Source organism: Crinia signifera, chromosome 6 (genome assembly GCF_055691185.1).
Source record: "Crinia signifera chromosome 6, ASM5569118v1, whole genome shotgun sequence".
Lineage (NCBI taxonomy): Eukaryota > Metazoa > Chordata > Amphibia > Anura > Myobatrachidae > Crinia > Crinia signifera.
In genome coordinates this window covers 101,054,646-101,074,497 of record NC_139222.1, presented here as the reverse complement: position 1 = coordinate 101,074,497, position 19,852 = coordinate 101,054,646, and the positions used below count along the sequence as shown (strand labels likewise).

General features: G+C 43.1%; 1 protein-coding gene across 4 annotated transcripts in view; it reads left to right on the top strand.

Annotated features, from left to right (window-relative positions):
* The window catches only part of ZBP1 (Z-DNA binding protein 1), a 47,024-nt gene extending 29,611 nt beyond the window's left edge, over nucleotides 1-17,413 (top strand). For 2 of the 4 annotated variants that reach the window (XM_083146561.1, XM_083146559.1), the window contains 5 exons: nucleotides 270-347; nucleotides 6,174-6,302; nucleotides 10,921-11,031; nucleotides 13,697-13,846; nucleotides 16,664-17,413. In XM_083146561.1, coding sequence (XP_083002687.1) covers nucleotides 270-347; nucleotides 6,174-6,302; nucleotides 10,921-11,031; nucleotides 13,697-13,846; nucleotides 16,664-16,779 — 584 coding nt within the window. In that variant the 3' untranslated portion in view covers nucleotides 16,780-17,413. The remainder of the gene's footprint in view (nucleotides 1-269; nucleotides 348-6,173; nucleotides 6,303-10,920; nucleotides 11,032-13,696; nucleotides 13,847-16,663) is intronic. The other 2 variants (XM_083146560.1, XM_083146562.1) reach the window with 2 other exon arrangements.
* The last annotated feature ends 2,439 nt before the right edge of the window (nucleotides 17,414-19,852 follow it).

Sequence of the window (19,852 nt, the reverse complement as noted above, 5' to 3'; positions counted from 1 at the left end):
CCAAAACTCGTAATGGAAGATTCCTCTCCGGGCTTCTCCCGAAGAGGATTTTTTTAAAGTCGGCAACCCTGACCTAGCTGGCAAAAATGCGGCGACCGGATCTTAATACATTCGAAAAATCGGTAAAACCCCAAAAACCGTTTTTTTACCACATTTTTAACTTAGTATATATCACGCCCATAGCATGAAGAGTTACAGTTTCCTCAAAAGCATAAATCTTACAACTGTTTCTGAAAAGGTAAACGGTCATCTGTTGTGTTTTCCCCTAGAAACAACAGCAGCTGAAGTCGTGGACGGCCCAAATACAACTCAACCACTGACTGAAAAGAAGGAAGATATGAAAATATGTGAGTTGCTTTTTTTGCAAAAATACAGCAGTTGCACACAGAATATAGGCATGTTCATATCATTTAAATCAGCAGAAGCTTATTGTGCATCCTATATGCATTTTTTTGGCACAAACATTAGTATACTGTAGCTGTACAGCACCTGCGAGTACTCTCCCGCAAGGCATCTCACGGTACATGCCGTATTGAGGTAAAACTCTGTTCTCTCACTCTTTCTACTAGTTACATACTGAGATTATTATGATTATATTTTGGTGACTCAGAGGCACAGCCTTTGCTTCATTCACATGCAAACTGGATGAAAGATATTTTTATTTTTGAGACTCCTGGAATATTATTGAAGCATTGCCAAACTACACTGAAATACCTTTATTCTGGGAATTTACACGCAGTGTTATGCTTAGAGAGCCTATATGGTACCTGAAGAAACAGGTCAAGGTCCCAAATGAATTGCACGATGAGGCTCCTTGCTTTATGATATTTGGCAGTGTGATCAGGGCCGGTGCAAGGCGGTTTGGCACCCTAGGCAAAACTTCTAATAATGTGCCCCCCTTACCCGGTTTCGTTATTCGTTAGGAATAAAGTATATATATGTTTCTGTGCGGGTACCCGATGTGCAGCAATGTACTTCAAAGGAAGAGCCAGGACTATAATATATTATATATATTTCCTTCCCATACCTATACTCCAGTATCCCTCACACACCTGTACCCCTGGCCTGCACGCTGCAGTTTCCCTTACTCACATGTAACCAGGCCCTGCACCCAGCCTCATCCCTAACACATGTTCCCCAGCCCCGCACCTCCCCCAAAACACATGTTCCCCAGCCCTGCACCTCCCCCGAAACACATGTTCCCCAGCCCTGCAACACACATGTCCCCCAGCCCTGCACTTTACCCAACATACATGTTCTCCAGCCCTGCACCTCCCCCAAAACACATGTTCCCCAGCCCTGCAACACACATGTACCCAGCCCTGCACTTTACCCAACACACATGTTCTCCAGCCCTGCACCTCCTCCAAAACACATGTTCCCCAGCCCTGCACCTCCCCCAACACACATGTTCCCCAGCCCTGCAACACACATGTCCCCCAGCCCTGCACCTCCCCCAACACACATGTTCCCCAGCCCTGCAACACACATGTCCCCCATCCCTGCACTTCCCCCAACTCACATGTAAAACCATCCCTGCACCTCCCCTCCCTCAAATACATAAAGTACTGTGCCAGTCACCTTTTCTGTATGTCTGGATGATCTGGCTGCTGGCAGGATCGGCTCTTGTGCTGGAGGGGGCGGAGCTACCAGACGATCTCTGTGTGAAGAGCAGCAGCAGGAAGCAGAAGAGCAAGGACACAAGCCTCATAACTGCCGGCTGCTGCTGGAAGCTGAGGCAAGCAATCACCCACAGAATGCAGTACCTGCTCCCAGGCCTGGGTAACAGCATTCCAATGTGCAAAATGTGCTGGGGGAAGTGTCAGACTCCCCTACAACGCACGAAGTCCAGTAAAAAACTTAATTTACATGATCACAGTACTGGGGCGCCCTCTAGTGGCCAGCGCCCTAGGCAGCTGCCTAAAGCTGCCTAGTGGTAGCTCCGGCCCTGAGTGTGGGTAAATTGCTACATTCTGTAATAAAGTCATTCATTTTATTAATCAGGTTCCACTGTGCATACCAAAACACCCAGTAGCTTGCCTTTGTTCTTGTTTCACTGATTGGTCTTTGGGCCCCAGAAAGAGGAAATGATCCAAATTCTATTAGTTATTCTAGCAGTTGCAAAGATGTTAATCTTGAAACATTGACTGAATGTGTCTCCTGCATCACTTTCATGGTTGAAATGATACTTTGCACACTTTACTTTGAGGGGCGAGCCACTGTACCTGGTATTGAAAAAGAGGTGGCCTGTTTTTAAAAAAAGGCTCACATTACAAAGCTTTTTGAAAGTACCAGTTGGTTTTGTACAGCCAATTTGATGCCTCAATTTGATGGTCATAATGTCATTCAGACTAAAGCTGCGTACACACTAGACAATATCCTTAACAATATGCATGATGATGACTAGTCATAATGACATTTTGGTGCATATAGACCAATCCGATGTGTGCTCCTGCATTGTGGCAGCAGGGGCCAGTGGGGTGAGGGCTCATCAGATTCAGACAGCCACACAGCAGGCAGCCAACAGCAGCCACGGGGAGCCACACAGTCACACAGCCTGGGCTGGATCAACACTGCACTTCTTTACTGTAGTTTGTTGGCGGTGGTCAGATGGCGGAGGCACACTGGGAGGGACTGGATGCTGATGGTCACAAGCAGCAGTCAGCTTAATGTGAGCAATGTCCTCTCTTGTCTGTACATAGAGCTCAATAAGAGAGCAACGAGAGCTATTCTATAACTGTGTTCCACCACTTCTAATGGTGAGGTGGAAATGGTTCAACCTCCACCTTTGCCCTGCACAGTAATTCTGCACGTTACATCTGCCCCACCTGCAGTGCACATGGTTTTTCCCATTTTGAGAACAAATTTGTCCTGCGATCAGGTCTGAACTAAGCCCAAATATCTGCATTTGATATGTAGACCAATATGATATCAGCATTCATTATGTAGTCAAGAAAAGAAAATCCTATATTCAATAGGGGTAGACAATATACCTCCTTACAGTAGGAATTATTTGGCGACTTTACTGTTGTTCCTATAGGTCAGATAACTGGTCATGACGATACCAATGACAAAGCGACACAATGCTGACACATTGCAGATATTTAGTAGATGACTTCTCTGTTATCTAAAGCATTGTAGAGATTGTCATTAGTAATAACCATATGAGAGAGTTCTGGAAATAATATACAAGGTTGTTAAGTATGCCCTGACTTCTGCTGTCAGCGATCTGCAGTCTGCATCTAATAGCTGCTGACAGGGAAAGGGCAAGCACGTTGCTGGTTGAATTAAGGTGAAGGTATAATAAGAGGAGATAGATAATACAAGAAGTAGGGATTTTTATTTATTTATTACCAGTTATTTATATAGCGCACACATATGCCGCAGTGCTTTACTGAGAATATTGGAACATTCACATCAGGCCCTGCCCCAGTGGAGCTTACAATCTATATTCCCTACCACATGTACACGCACACACAGACATTCTAGGGTTAATTTTGTTGGGAGCCAGTTAACCTACCAGTATATTTTTGGGATTGTGGGAGGAAACCAGAGTACCCGGAGGAAACCCAGGCAAGCACGGGGAGAATATATAAACTCTGCATAGTGAGAACCGAACCCATGACCTCAGTGCTGTGAGGCAGTAATGCTAACCATTACACCATCCATGCTGCCCTAGATATATAGTAAGATAGTCACAGGTATCAATTTATTCAGCAGTTGGTCATGATAAAACTATTGTCACTAATGTAGTTGCCTGAGATGATTAATATCAACATTTAGTTAAATACATAATAACATACTTGCCTACCTGACCCTCGTACCTCCCAACTTTGTCAATATTAAAATAGGGACACTCACGCGGCGAAGCCGCGCGAGCGCCCGAAAAGGGGGCGTGGCATACGTAAATGAGGGCGTGGCTTATTATTTCCCTGGTAATGTATGTTTGCCATCACCTGTGGTGAAATACCTTTCTTATCAATTACCTAGCTCCCCACAGGTGATGGCAATCATACATTACCAGGGAAGACCAGAAACAGAGCATTGTCTCCCTCATGGAGAGGGTCAGGTAGGCAAGTATGCATAATAATGGTACATCTCTAAGGCTGATAACATAGATTACCAGTGGCATTTAGACCCAGTATTTAAATATATATTACCAGGCATATATACAGTATGTACAGATATAGGCCCTCATTCTGATTTATTCGGAACAGGCAAATTTGGCCCTGTTCCGATGATTGGGGCTCTGCGCATGGTATATTATGCGCATGTACAGCTCCGCTTTGCAAATGGCTTTGTCAACTTGCATAGTCACCGAGCCATCCGCAAGGGGCGGGCCAGGGGCAGAAGGCAATGGGGGTCGCCCATGGGAATGCTGAGTGTTCCCATCGGTACGCTGGTGGGATGATGTATGCCGTGGGCGGGCGGCTGACGTCACAGGATGTCAGCTGTCTGCCCCATCTTTGTCCCGGCGCTCGCAAATAAAAGTCAGTTCCCACTGACTTTTATTTGCGACGGTAGGAGAAGCCATTCAATGGTCGGCGACAATCGAATGATTTCTCCTGCAGCGGAGACATGCGAGGCGATGTGTCTTTGTTAAATATCTCCTTGCATGTTAACACAGGGATTTGGCGGCGGAGCTGGAAGGTATTCGGTGGGGCGGTATCACAGGCGCTCGGTAATCTGCCCTTTTCGTACCTTATCCAGCTAACCAGAATCACCCCCATAGTACAAATCCTAGTGAGTAAATATTATAATTATAGTGTAATTATAACTGTCCCGGTTTTCGCAAGGTTCTTTTTTATGGTCCCACGTCCTGCCCAGGGCCGGTAGTGTCCTGTGGTTTACTCTAAATATTTAAGTGGTCTTTATTGTATTACCATTGTAACCTCGGAAATGTTTCCCCAGTAAGTACAGTATATTCCCTACCAGATGTACACGCACGCACACACTAACGGTATATATTTTTGGATTGTGGCATAAAACCAGAGCGTCCAGAGGAAATCCAAGCAATCACAGGCAGAATATACCAGCTACACAGTTAGACTGGGGAGAATCAATGAATGACAGTCAGGGGTGACTTAATGCAGTGAAGGTTGTGAGGAGGCTGTTAGGGAGCTGGAACCAGCTCCAATGCCCAGCCCCAGTGGGAGGTCTTTAGGCTTTAATGTAGCAGGAGCCCTGGACTGCCAATGGGATGGATAGTTAATGCATTGCACTATGATGACAACTGGAAATAGGAGAGTAACACAGATCACTTTCTTGAGGACACAATTCCTGCAGTAATTAATTAGAGCTCTGCATCTATTTAATAGTAACTGCCTATCAAAGTATAATTGTGACTTTTCTATTCAGCAGATAAAGTTACATGAGGAGATATCATATCATTTAGAATGAACTGTATATTTGTAATAGGCAATATAATTTTTTTTATACACTCATACGCTTTCCGCGGGAAACGTCCTGGTTTATGGAGACGTCCCCGCTACCCTCCTGCGGCCGGAAATGTCCCGCGACTGGGGGGTGGGGGCAGTTAGGAGTCCCCCCTGTCACCTGGCGAATAGACGCTGTGTGCCTATTACCGAGCTGCTAGACATGCCCCCACAGCATTGGAAAATACTCCCTTGACGAAAGGCCACGCCCCTTAATTTTGGCGGCACGCCTTTGGCGCGCGAGGATGTCCCTCCTTGCCTACGGTGAAATTTGGGAGGTATGCTTATTGCTAAAGAACCACAAACCTTGTTTCACTTCCAAGAATAAATCAATAACTGCATCCCATTGGTTAGAGTATTCAACTTCTTCTTATCTAAAACAGATGTGATAAATTATATACTACAGTATAATATAGGAAATATGTAATCAGGTCAAAATACACACTATGATTTATATGTATATCTGGTAATGTGCGGGATTGTTTCGTTCAGCTACTTCATGTATTTATGGTAAGGAATTCCAGTGAAATAAAAAAAACAGACAAGTACTGTAGATTGTAAGCTCCACTGGGGCAGGGACTGATGTGAATGGACAAATATTCTCTGTAAACGCTGCGGAATATGAGTGTGCTATATAAATAACTGTTAATTATACATTTCTGCCTTACCCTTCCATACTAAATAGACATTTGATGTACACTAAATAATAAACTGACCTACAGTATACCTATATCGCAGGGTCACAAAGGAGAGAACAACAGATTACTATAAAAAATTACTCCATTCAAATAAATAAGTCTCAGAACATCGTCATCGGGGATCACAATATGAGTACTACAGACAATGTGGTTCCTGCTAATGCAACAGGTAACATATCTCCTTAAGCTCATCATGAAAATTATCCTCACTTAATAAAAAAAAAATCAGTTTGTATTAGTATAAAAATGATAAAAAAGCTCAAGATTTCACAATTGTTCTAAATTTACACTGTGGGGTCAATCCTATTATTTGCGATGCATTCGCTGATGCTGATCATCATGCCAGGGGCCGCACTTTACAGTGGATGGAATTCACACATAAACATTTGCTTTCCCATAGGGGCAAATCATGCGGAAACTAGCCTGCGAGGGGTGAAAAATTGGGTGCCATTTACACGTCACAGCAACAGCACCTCGCAAATAATGGGTTAGACCTCCTATGTTATATAGTATATTATTTATAACGTGCTAACATCTCTGGTAGCGCTGTGCATCTACTGTATATCTTCCTTTTTACTCATGGGCTGAGTGTAGAGGAACAAGGATGAATGATGCTGGGAGTTCTTTCAATATGCTGTATAACTTATATAAACAAGCCTTGTGAATGACACTGCTAAGCCACGCCTCCTCCATGATCATCTCCATCCACACTAATACGGTCTGCGCAGCCCGATCTACTGCTGACCCCTGACCATGGATACGCACCCTTTGCATTGCAAGATGATTTGTTCCAGGTGCAGATGTACTTGCTTTCCCCTTTGTTCTCATCTCAAAATGAGTCCCTATGTTTTTGTTTCTTTATTTCTCTGTACGTATGGGCAAAAGAATAACAATTACAGAGCATTCTTTGTAAGACGAAATCAAAAGGCCCAGGAGGATAAGCACCAGATCTAAGCAGGATCCTACTGAATCACTCAGCCTTAAAGTATCAAGTTTCAACAATGAACATAATACACACACACACACACACACACATATATATACACACGCAGCAACTTCCGCATCCGGTGGGTGTGATAACGAGTCTCGTCGTCGTCTATTCACAGGAAGTGAGGTCACTCACTACTACCTATAAATAGGCATACAGAGACATACACCCTTCACTTGCACTTTGGACTCTGAGGAGAACACTAGTATCACCAGACCAGGAACTACAATTATTTCCTGTACAGATCCATAGGCATACCTTATGGTCATTTTGTCCTTTTAAGGACACATAAGATAAATTACATTGGAGTAAATTGAAATTGAACCAACTTGTGAACAGTAGAAATGGGGTTTTCTAACTTGTAAGATTTCCTGATAAGTCCCCTGAGCTAGTAGGATTATCTCCCCAAGTTGGTGGAACTAGGACAAGCTCCCGGAAGGTTGCAGGTGTTAAAAGGGTGAGAGGGGAATAGGTAGTCTACGGAGGGGCAATGGAGAGATTTATTTCCTTTACCCAATAAATCAAACTACGTTGGTGGCAGGGAGTGCTTTAGGGAGTCCAGCCTGGGCCACTCACATGGGCGGGTACCTGTGTGTGCCAATAGTCTGCGTTGGTGACAGGGAGTGGGTCTTGGGGCACTAGCACGGAGGTACCTTTTTACTGCAGCAAGATGCAGACTCCTGCCCGTCTCGACTCGTGCTCCAGCTGTCTGTCAGGCCGGCACTGGCTTCTCCCTCTTCTGCAGGGGCACTCTAGTGTGAGCGCTGCTATTGCAGCATTGCCACACTCAGACGCGCCGCTCCTGCTCTGGGCTGCTTCACGCTGGGGTCCTCTGCGCCGGCTCACGTCTCCCAGGGGTCTTCGGCTCCTGCCACAGCTTCCCCGGGGCTCTCGCGCTGGCTGGTGACATTCTGCTCGCTGCGGCGTCTCTCTCCCGGGGCTTTGCTCTGCTGCACACACTCGGTCCCCGTCTTCTCTCTCTCACTCTACGCCGTCCTCCCCTCACGTTTCGTCCTGCCCCCTTCACTTCCGGCCGCCTCCTCATTCGTCCTTTCAGGCTGTCAGTCAGCCTGGCCACCATCACTTCGCGCGCTCCCTGTTAACCCTTCACTGCTGGGTTCTGCTGCGCGGCAGCCCAGTACTGCATGGGGCAAGTTCTACAGGTGGGGTAGTACCTGCCTACAGGGGCAGTCTTAGTTGGGGATGCTAGGGGAAATTGGCTCTAAATTGCACACCCTCAGTAATGAAAGGTGCCATCTGCTGAGAATAAATGGGTTACACAGAGAGAGAGAGGGTGCAAATGTACTATGCTATCATCACATTATAATATAATATATAATAAGAGGTTGTTGGTATATCATTGGCCAGTGATATTGGCCTGCCCACCAATCGTCCAGGTCACCTCTTGTCGAGCAGGTCCCTAACACTCTGGGGTCACCACCTGGGACGCAGGGAACCCCGAAACATGATCCAGCCAAGGACCCCCCCAGGGCATCACAATAAAGAATAGGGATAGTAAAGTGGTGAAATTATAAGAATGGAGGTCCCTACTATATGTTTGAAGGTAGAGAGTATGTGAAATAAAAAGTGCATACATAAATAATAGACATAAAGGATATAAAAAGTGACTGTGTATTTAAGTTGTGATGCCCTGAGACAGTCCCTCCTAAACACTTACTATCCCATGAAGTGTACCTTATCACAAATAAGGAGAGTGCAGACTTGTATGTAAAATATACGAGCAGTTTTGACATTTTAGTCAGCTCATGCGTATCGACATCCAGATTCAGGGATTGCACAAACAGATCGGATGGTGTGTACCAGTGGCGTAACTAGAAACATGTGGGCCCCATAGCAAAAGTTTGTAAGGGCCCCTATTTCTCACCTAATGCTAAAAATGCATAAAGCATATAATAATTTGACAGGCAAAATGGGCCCCTCTCAGCTCTGGGCCCCATAGCAGCTGCACCCCCTGCACCCATGGTAGTTACGCCCTTGGTGTGTACCATGCACCCCGGTAGATTGTAGATCGGATAGCGTGGCAGTGAGTGAGATAACTGTATATGAGTAAATAGAGATCATCCAATATCCGCAGACCTGCCACAGGATATAAATATGACAATGAACAGTTGCTAAGTGGCTGATTGAATAGCCAATACAATATCCAGTGCTGCTGTGAGAAGCACTTTAGAACACACCCAATAATAAGACCCGGCGGTGAACCGCTCAAATTACGGGTTGAAACTAGGGGTATGTCACCATAGGAAAGGGTACGGCAAACAGATTTATATATACCAATAAAATCTGTGTCTAGGTCTGACAGCAATACATAACATATAAATAATAACGTCCCAGCGGTGATCCGCCTATTACATGGGCGATAAACTCTGTATGGATATGCAATAATATCGCCAGACCCAGAGTGACACCAAGTACCCCCAACTTGTCACTTGAAGATCCAGCGGATAAACCGCAAAAATACGGATACTATACTTTGAGAATCAGAGTGACACCCCTATCTTAATATGTAACGCCTATTATAGAAACATAGGGCACACGCAGCATCTCATTGGATATTAAAACCGGGCATCTAGACCCCCAGATAGAGCACCCCTCACTGAAACGACTAGACTGATCATACCTGATTATACAGATAAATGGTACAACTTCATGAGGTAGTACATTAGCAAACACACTGAGGTAAACTTGAAGGGCTACCTGTCTCACTGGACTTAGGAGTTGTAAATCTCCTTGTCATATTGTAGAGCCATGTCCAGTGATCCCCAAGAATTCGTACAGACATAAATTCCATGTAAAAAGGAAATTATTCCCTACAGAAGGAAACAGGGAAAAAATGTTTTGAGATCTATGATACAGTACTATAAAGTCAAATATTGAAATCATAGACTCATACGCACACACATGTGTATTCCTCTCTCTCTCCTTTTAAACTAATTTCACGTAGAATTTCATTTCTTTACTCACAATCTATCTTTTAATATTTCACCATATCAAGGATATCAGGTCTCTCTTCTATATGAGACTTTTTATTGTAATAACATTAAAAGTTAATTTTTATGTATGTAATTATTTGATCCTCAGTGCACCCATAGAAATACTTATTTTCTTTGTGGGTGTTCATGTCTATACTGTATCTAAGTAGTGGGTAGCACCCCTCAGACCTCGTTGGGGTAAGATAACAGGTTTCCCCCATCTAGGAAATTTTTTGAGGGTAGAGGATTGTCTACAAAAGAACACTGGTGCGGGAATTTCTCTCTTTGTGTATTTCCATATATATATATATCCAGGGAAACGGACAACACTCGCAAATCATTTCTATTAGTGCTGGGGTATACACTCAAAATATCCTCTTGTTTAAAAAGGGATATCCAGTATATATATATACATATATATATATATTTCTGTAGGACCAGCACACACAAATTTCAATTAGCAGCAGCTGGGGTGCCAACTCAGGCTTGTAGTCCCAGGGGTACAGCCAAATATAAAGTCCAGTATAAAGAGCACTCACCAGTCTTCCAATCTTAATGCCAATAAAAGTTTAATACATCACCAGAATTTCATCCTGCTTTGAAATTCTGGTGATGTATTAAACTTTTATTGGCATTAAGATTGGAAGACTGGTGAGTGCTCTTTATACTGGACTTTATACATATATATATATATATACATACATACATTTTAGAAACGTTAATATACAGTATGCAGTAACATTTTTAGGAATATAATAAATGAGAAAATTAATTTGCAGTATTTTGTCATTTAATGTTATATGCAGATTATGTAGAGTCATTCCATTTTACCAAGACCACTACAGCCAATCAGGCTCAGTGTGAAGATCCCAATTCGAACAATATGAAATCCAGCAGGGAATATGACAGCGGAATAGGTAAGTAGAAAAGTGACCGAAATATCTGGCATTGTACTCAGTGAATGTCCTTATCCAACCTAGACAAACCCTAGTGAGGAACCAGGTAACAGACACCATGAATAACTGTACATGAACATGCATTACTAGAAGTTTGTTGTAAGTGACAATTGCAGCATTCTTGCATAGCACTAACTGCACTGAGGACTCTTACTCAGTATTTCTGAGTAAGGGTCCTGACATAAAATGAAAAAAAGAAAAAAACCCAGAAAAGTCCCAAGGCACAAACAGAATCCTTGCAGTCCCCAAAAATTGGTATTTGAATTTTCTCTTCATGTGGTGAATCTTGGGACCTGTTAAAGAAACCTTTATATGTACACAACCACCCTTCCCAGTGTGAATTGGGTACAGCCTTCTTGATTGTGTGGCTTACATTTCCCTATCCCCTCCTCCTTTTTTAATTTTTTGGGGGATTGTTTAGTGCCCGATTCACATTTTTATTTTATTTCTATGCATTGATTACTGTGAGGAACTAAGATTGCCTCAGATGCTACATAAAGCAGAATTCAGCACCATCCACACTATTTCCTCTAGTGAAGAGCCCTCACTTGTATGCCACAACTATAAAGCTCTCATGACAATCAAGCTTATTGTAGTATTGTATTTGCTCTTCTGTGTTGGTCTGTTTAAGTCTCAATTTTTTACCTCTTCATTAACTTTTTTCCCTGCCATTGACAACAATCACTTACCAAACTTACATTCATCTGGCTTCAGTAAACAAATATAGGAGTACTGCCAACCCTATCTCCATGAGTTCAATGTAAAAATGCCACCATGGGTCTGCTATGGGGTTCATAGTGATCATGACCAAGTGTTTGCATTCCCAGCTGACATTTACCCAGACACCATTTGTGACATGACTGTTGCTCATAGAATTATCTGTTACATCCTACTACCGTGTTTCCCCCCGATTTTAAGACCTCTTAAAAAAATAAGACCTCCCCCAGATTTTGGACGCTGGTCCAAAATAAGCCCTCCCCCGAAAATAAGACCTATCCAAATTTTGAAATTTTCCGTTCAGAAAATCCCCCGATGTCCCCGTCCACCAGCCCTAACTCCCCTTACCCGCATGGTGTAGATACGGTCAGCAGTGGCTTCTACTGAAGCCGCTTCTGCCGTACTCGCGGTCCCAGTCATGCATTGCAAGCTGCGCATGACGTCGTTGCGCAGATCACGCAGCTGCAGGACGGCTGTGGCGCAGTGCTGAAAAGTTCTGTGCTGTGTTTCCTGTTACCCTGATTTATCGCGATTCAGTAAGTTTATTAAGGAGCACTGGGGGCAAGTTAATTAAGGAGCACTGGGGGCATGTTAATTAAGGAGCACTGGGGGCATGTCTATTAAAGTAAGCCCTCCCCCGAAAAGAAGACCTATGGTCTTTTTTGTTGGTAAAAAAAAAATAAGACAGCGTCTTATTATCGGGGAAACACGGTACCACCATCCAATTGTGATCATCATAAACACCATCCATCATTAAACAGGTTTGACCTTATCCCGATAAGCTGAGGATTCTTATACCTTTTGGCAAACTCGTGCTATGCATATCTCAAAAACTAGGCTCAGCATCCCTTAGAAAGAATACTATTGGTTGTCATCAGAAATGATGGATCTTGGTATAAGAGATCCCTTGAATGTTTTCTTGGCAGCCTAGCTGTAAGTTCAAGTTCTAGTAAGCATAATACAATGGGGCAGATGTATGAACTAGCATTAAGTGCATATGCTGCACTTATCGCTAGTTAACTGGGAGGATAACATTTTTTTTTAAATGTGTTATCAGTGCGCCGAATGTACGCTAGGGACAGCCCGCGGATTAACTATCCCCTGTCCCCTTCAAACCTCCTGTAATTAGTAGCACGGGGCTTTGTATTAATGGTCTCCTAGGAGTTTAACCGCCACAACCACTTTGCCAGCCCAGGGCTAGCGTTGTCCTATTCCCACTGCAGGGACAACGCTAGCCCTGTTGCTGACTTGGGATTGTGCATGAGATCATGCGATAGGCAAGAAGGCAATTCAGGCAGAGGCGCCAGGCTGAACTGATGCGTTGTTTGCAGGAGGGGACAGCGCCGGAGGGGGGATTTTGCGCTCCCCCTCCTTCGGTGGACAAGATGTTAATACAGCTTGTCGGTGTCCCTTTCTGCTTTGCCTCATTAATGAGGCTAAGCAGGAAGTATTATAATGCATCTGCCCCATTGTCAGGTAACAACCATGATGCACTTAGGCAAGGCCCAAGATTTGAGCGTTCACCACCAAAAAGTCCTATTCTTCCATTCGGTCACTGAATGTTCCCAGCCAGGAGCCTATCATTCATATCAACTGCTGCTGTGCCTATCCAAACAAGGAAAAGCTAATTTAAAGACAAGGATTAAAAGGGGCACATTACTTTCATTCCCTGGTTGATAATAAAATGTCAAAATATTTAGAATGATTCCATTTGGAAAGAAGCTGCATTGGTTAAAAAAGTACTCAATTTCTGTTTTATGCTTCATATTGATCTTTATCATCCTAGAACTTTATTAAAATCAATGAAAACAAAAAGTTAAAAACATTTTCACAAAGACGGTTTCCAAATAAGGTCAATTATTTTAATTAAAATCACTCCTTAACTGTTTTTATATTTTTTGTTTTGAAGGGGATCATACCACGTGGACAGATGTATCTAATTCTTACATCACAGGTGCGGGGTTGGAACAAAACCAGGACTTAGCGCTTGCCAACAATATCCAAAAGGAAAATGTTTCAAGTAATTATTCCAGTTTCTTAGATACTGAAAGCGATTTGAGTAAGTTTCCAAGTCCTAGAGTGGAAACTTGTTTCCTAGCACGGCGCCCATCACATCGCATACCATAAGGCATACAATGTTAAAATTGTATACCATTGTATATGGCATACAATGCAATGGTATACGATTTTAAATTGTATAAGCACCCTAATGGGTGCTTTCAATGTTAAATGGTCCCCCTATAAGATTAATAATTGTATAAGCACCGTAACAGTTGCTTACAATGTTAAAAGCACCCCCACTATCAATGCGAACCCGAAGCGTTGCGAGCGGCGGCGGTACGCATCCTCCAACCTATTCATACCCCCACTATCCACGTCGGCGTGGAGTTGATTTTGCCACACTATATAAAATCAACTCCACGCCGACGTGGATAGTGGGGGTATGAAAAGGTCGGAGGACGCGTACCGGTGCGCTCGCCACGCTTCTGGCAGGCGTTGATATTGGGGGTGGCGTGGGGGTGTATTTCACATTATAATCACCCATTAGGGTACTTATACAATTTAAAATCGTATAGGGGCTTATACAAATTTTTAATCGCATGCCATATACCCGCATGCGATGCGATGAGATGGCATACAATGTAATATTGTGGGCGCTGTGCTAGGAAACAAGTACAGGTTGAGTATCCCGTATCCAAAATGCTCGGGACCAGGAGAATTTTGGATAACGGATTATTCCGTATTTCGGAATATTTTAATATTTCAATGATGTATTTTTGAAGTATCTTGCATTTATGCTGTATAAACACATAAGATACACACAAATATATTTTATTACCACATAAAATACACACAAACATATTTGAATTGTTCAAAAAACAAGGTTTCAAAACGTGGAACAAAATGTGTGTACTATCTCAGCACTGAATTTGAATGCCAAGCAATCATTGTCTTGCACATATATAGTGCCAGTTACATATCATGTCCCCAGTGATGCTGTTACATATGTCCCCAGTGAGTTTTTAGCAAAAAAAAAAATTTTTTTCACTTTCTGGAATGTCCGTATTTCGGAATAATTCGGATAACGGATATTCGGATACGGGATACTCGTCCTGTACCAAGACATTATATAATACACAACCCATTTAGTAAACAGCTTTTTATACACATGATTATGTAACAGCACATATTTACTATGTAACCCAGTGTTACATAAAATGTTATTGAATCACGGCACTCTATAGTATCAGCATTTTGTTTCATTGCGCCCCTAGGCCAAAAGTTTCTTCTTAAGGAATTTATACAAACACATATATATAGGCAGGTATGTAATGGGGCACTCTGGACAACTTGTAAAAAAAATTTACTGGACACCAAGCTCCGTTCGTATCAACGTTTCAATTGTATTTTTCACAATTTTCGTCAGGATAACAAAAAAGAAGAGACATGCTTACCTTATATCCCTAAGAACCCACACGCCCCGAGTGGACGCCAGCCTCCAGGCGCACAGTCCCGCCGTGCAGTGCGTGACGTCATCGGCTGCGCCGTCGTCGCACAGCGTCTTCGATTGACAGGTTGCCATGACAAAGACGCCAGCTACGTCTGACGTATCCCCGGCTCCCCACGCAGCAGGCGGGGATACGTCAGACGTAGCTGGCGTCTTTGTCATGGCAACCTGTCAATCGAAGACGCTGTGCGACGATGTCACGCACTGCACGGCGGGACCGTGCGCCTGGAGGCTGGCGTCCACTCGGGGCGTGTGGGTTCTTAGGGATATAAGGTAAGCATGCCTCTTCTTTTTTGTTATCCTGACGAAAATTGTGAAAAATACAATTGAAACGTGGATACGAACGGAGCTTGGTGTCTAGTAAATTTTTTTCACAAGTTGTCCAGAGTTTCTCCTCTTCAATTGTGAGTGGATGTGGGGCACCGGACCAAGCTACTTGTTTTCATCCCAGTGGCGGGTCATTCTATCAAACACATATATATATATATATATATATATATCTCTATCTCTGTATCTATCTCTCTATCTCTCTATCTATATCTCTCTATCTCTCTATCTATATCTATCTATATCTATCTATATCTATCTATGTAATGGGGAATAGGGTTTTACCTTAAATAATTCAAGTAGGTCCTAGAAACCCAGCAGGTGTCTTACAGCCGCCAAGAATGCCACAGCACCCAGCTTGGGAACCACTCATCTGGCTAATCACCCGTTTGCCTCACAGATTTAGGGGTACATTTACTAAAGCTTCTAAAAATGAAGAGAGGTGATGTTCCCATAGCAAACAATAACATTCTATCATTTTCTAGGATACAATAGAGAAGTGTTCAACAGAATCTGATTGGTTGCTATGGGCAACATCACTTCTTTTCATTTTTAGAATCTTAAGTAAATTTACCCCCTAGAGTGCAACACGAAACATGAAGGGGAATACAAATTGTATAATATAGACTGCAACATCATTACCCTTTTTGTACTATTTCAAAGTATTCATATCAGATTGATGCAGCGCTGCCCTGATGTAATGCTATTTCTGTTGGACATGGGAAAATCACAGGATCAGAAGTTACGGATGGCACGGCCAGTTTGATGTGGAATTTTAAACCAGGGGTTCTCCACTGCAACATATACCCATAATAAGACATGTTTGCAAGATTTTGCAATATAGATTAATTCACCGGTCCACAACTACAAAAAAAGAAAATATAACCTGTTGGGGGTACTTGAGGACTAGAGTTAAGAACCCCACCATTAGAGGAGAGCTGCGCTGAGTTGTTGAACACTGGTTACTTGAATAGAAAAGTTAAAGTCTACTGAATGCTGATTTAACTTATTAAAGCTCTGTATTTTTTTTCTCATTTGTAGCGCACCAGAATCCGCCAGCACTTACTTTATCCCCCATCATATCAAATCTTTCCATGCTAACTTTAAACAGCTCAGATATTTGTAAAGGGCCTTCAGATGGGACAATGGATGAGTAGGAAAACCGGAGTACAGCATCCTGCAGCAGTCGCGTGGAGGCAAGTGGGAGTTTGGTGTCACCACTTTAAAAACCGGAAACCATTATGGAATTTGATCCGAGTTCCTTCCCCCCACCATTTCTTTTTTGTATCCCTTGTTAATGTGTTAATGTTTTAAATCAATGATGTAAATAAAAATATAAAAAAGGGGGGGGGGGAGAAGACAAATATGGTGTGTGTCTGTGTGTAACACAACTTACAGAATTATATAGGTAACTCAGCTGGTCAGAGTCGGTAGTGAATTTGGCTATGCTGTGTGACATTGGAACTGCTGGGTCAAGGTTAGTCTCCCAAGATCCAGCCATATATGACAAATCAGCAATCAATGAATGGCACCATCTCACAGTCCAGTAGCAGTGGCAGGTGCACTGTCATTGGCTGCAGGCTGAGCATTACCAGGCGGGAGCGGTCTGGTCCCCTATAGCAGGGCTCCACCGATAGAGCTACTGTAATTAACTATGCTGCAGCAACAGCATACATATTTCACTGCTATTTGTACATAAATTCCCCATACTGAAAAAGGGATTAGTAATTATAATTACGAATAAAGAAAAAATTTCATATAAATCACAACGCACCCTCTAATACAGTCCCTTTCTCCTATGCTGTATGGTTAAAATGATCTGCAAGGACTTAATTTGCTAAAAAGGTGTCTGTTTTTTTCTACTATAACAATGAGCAAATATTTTGGTTATTGGCTATTTACATGTAACATGCCACCATTCACTTATTTTACCGCACCAATTATTCTGGGCTTCCTCAAAAAGGTTTAAAAATTTGCAAAAAGTGGAAATTGTAGTCAGGAAAAAGTAGAGCAACATCAAATCTTTCATAAGGAAGGTGTAATGTAGGCCAGTCTTCAGATACAACCACTGTTTGGAGGATGTTCTGTAGTAGGCATCCAGTCCTGCAACTGGCTAACCATACAAGAAAGGTTCAGACACACTAGGCCCCTCAGATTTAGGTAGTAAATATTTCCTAGCCAATGCAGGTTTCCCATTCTAACATCCATTTTAATAACCTATTACAAAAACTAAGACAAAATGGCCAACTTGCATAGCAGCAAGAGCAGTGAAAAAAATACTTATGCAGCTGCTATACATACTGTATTTGTATGAAGATTGGAGATAGCAAAGTCAGATGAAACATTGGGGCAGATGTATTAAGCCTGGCGAAGAGATAAAGTGGAGATGAAGTGGAAGGAGATAATGACCAGCCAATCAGCTGAGTTTGAAATCTGACAGTTGGCAGTTGATTGGCTGGTGTGTTATCTCCTTCCACTTTATCTCCAGTTTATCTCTTCGCCTGGCTTAATACATCTGCCCCATTTAGTGGTAGGACCCCCAATTTTACAATAGGCAGTTTTGAGGTCTATACTAGGGTTACCAACTCATCCCTTTAATTCGGGACACATAATTACACAGGTTCTGTGGTTGGCTTTCATCTGGTTTTAAACTGCCACACTTCAAGACTCCATTTCACCTGGTTTTAAACTGCCACAGAACCTGTGTAATTCATATGTGTCCCGAATTAAAAAGGGATGAGTTGGTAGCCCTAGTCTATACTAAAGTCAGGAGCTTGGTATGAGATGTGAAAAATCAGGACATTGGCAAAAACCTAGCCTGTATGAAAAGCCATATTATAGTGCAGATGAAGAGAAATGCATCTGTTCAGCACATAGCCAGGTCAAATATACCATTGCCAATAAGGACGCTAGATAAGTAAGGGGTACAAATAAGGCTAGTATGGCACATCTAAAAAAAATAAAAAGTATATTTGTATCTTACCAACAAATCCACAGTATTTCTAGGATTTAATGTGTTGCAGTCCACTTTATATGACCACTAGTAATTCTGAGCATTGGGGTAACCAAGTTGCTTATAACCCTATGCAGAGGGTGGCAGGATTTAGGTTTTAGCCAGTGGCAGCACCCCCCAGGTAAAGTCTGCCACTGTAGTGAAGCCAGATGCTGCACTGGCTTCACTGTGACTGGCAGTGACTTCCTGTTGTAAGTCTGACCTGCCAGTCACCAAGGCATTCCCATTGGGAGGTGTTCCCTCCCTCTGGGACACCTCTCTATGGGTTGCCAAGCAACAGCCCACAAAATCCGGGAATTGCGCATGCGCAGTATCTACGTCAGTATTGCTGAGTACCTAGGTCAGTACTGCGCACGTGCTGGTCCCAGTGCCTGTCATCTGTGTTATACAGGTGCCAGGACCGTGATATCCCTTCTATGGGCTGTTGCTGAAGCAGTCCATAGAAGCTGGCTGCAGAGGTTTGTACTGCGCATGTGCCAGTCCAGGAACCTGTCATCATAGTACAGGCGCAGGGGACACTACTTCTGTGGCGGGGACCAGCAGCAGCTCCCCTCCTGCCATAAAGGTACAAACTGCCACTGGTTTTAACCCTAAGGCTACAGGCGATTTCTACATCCAACACTACCAGAATAGGAAGGAAAAAAAAAAAAAAAGTGCATCAATACCAGATGGGTACCACTGTCAGAGGTTGTCCACAGCCCTTAAACATGGACCCATACCACTTACCCTGGCATTCATGCTCTAGTCTGACAGCATCCTAGAAATACTTCATACTTAATTTATGTACACATCAGTGTCTGGTATTATGAGAACACACTAAGCATTCCAGAACATATCTATACCAGTTTAAGGGCCAGATGCACTAAGCTTCAAAAGTGATAAAATGGAGAGTGATAAACAGCCAGCCAATCAGCTCCTACCTGCCATGTCACAGACTGGGTTTGAAAAATGTCAGGCTGGAGCCGATTGGTTGGTTGTTTATCACTCTCCAAGTGAGTGATAGTGATAGATAGTGCATCTGGCCCACAGTTCTCTTTGGGCCAGATGCACTTGTTCCCATTACTTGTATTGAGACATGTTAAAAGTGAAGGCTTTGACAATGATATTACATACGGTACAATTTGTGGCATATACAGTTTTCTGCACTAGTAAATGACGCGTCTGTAGTCCAAGAGTTGCATCAACACATAAGGCCAAGCAGGGCAACACACATTTCA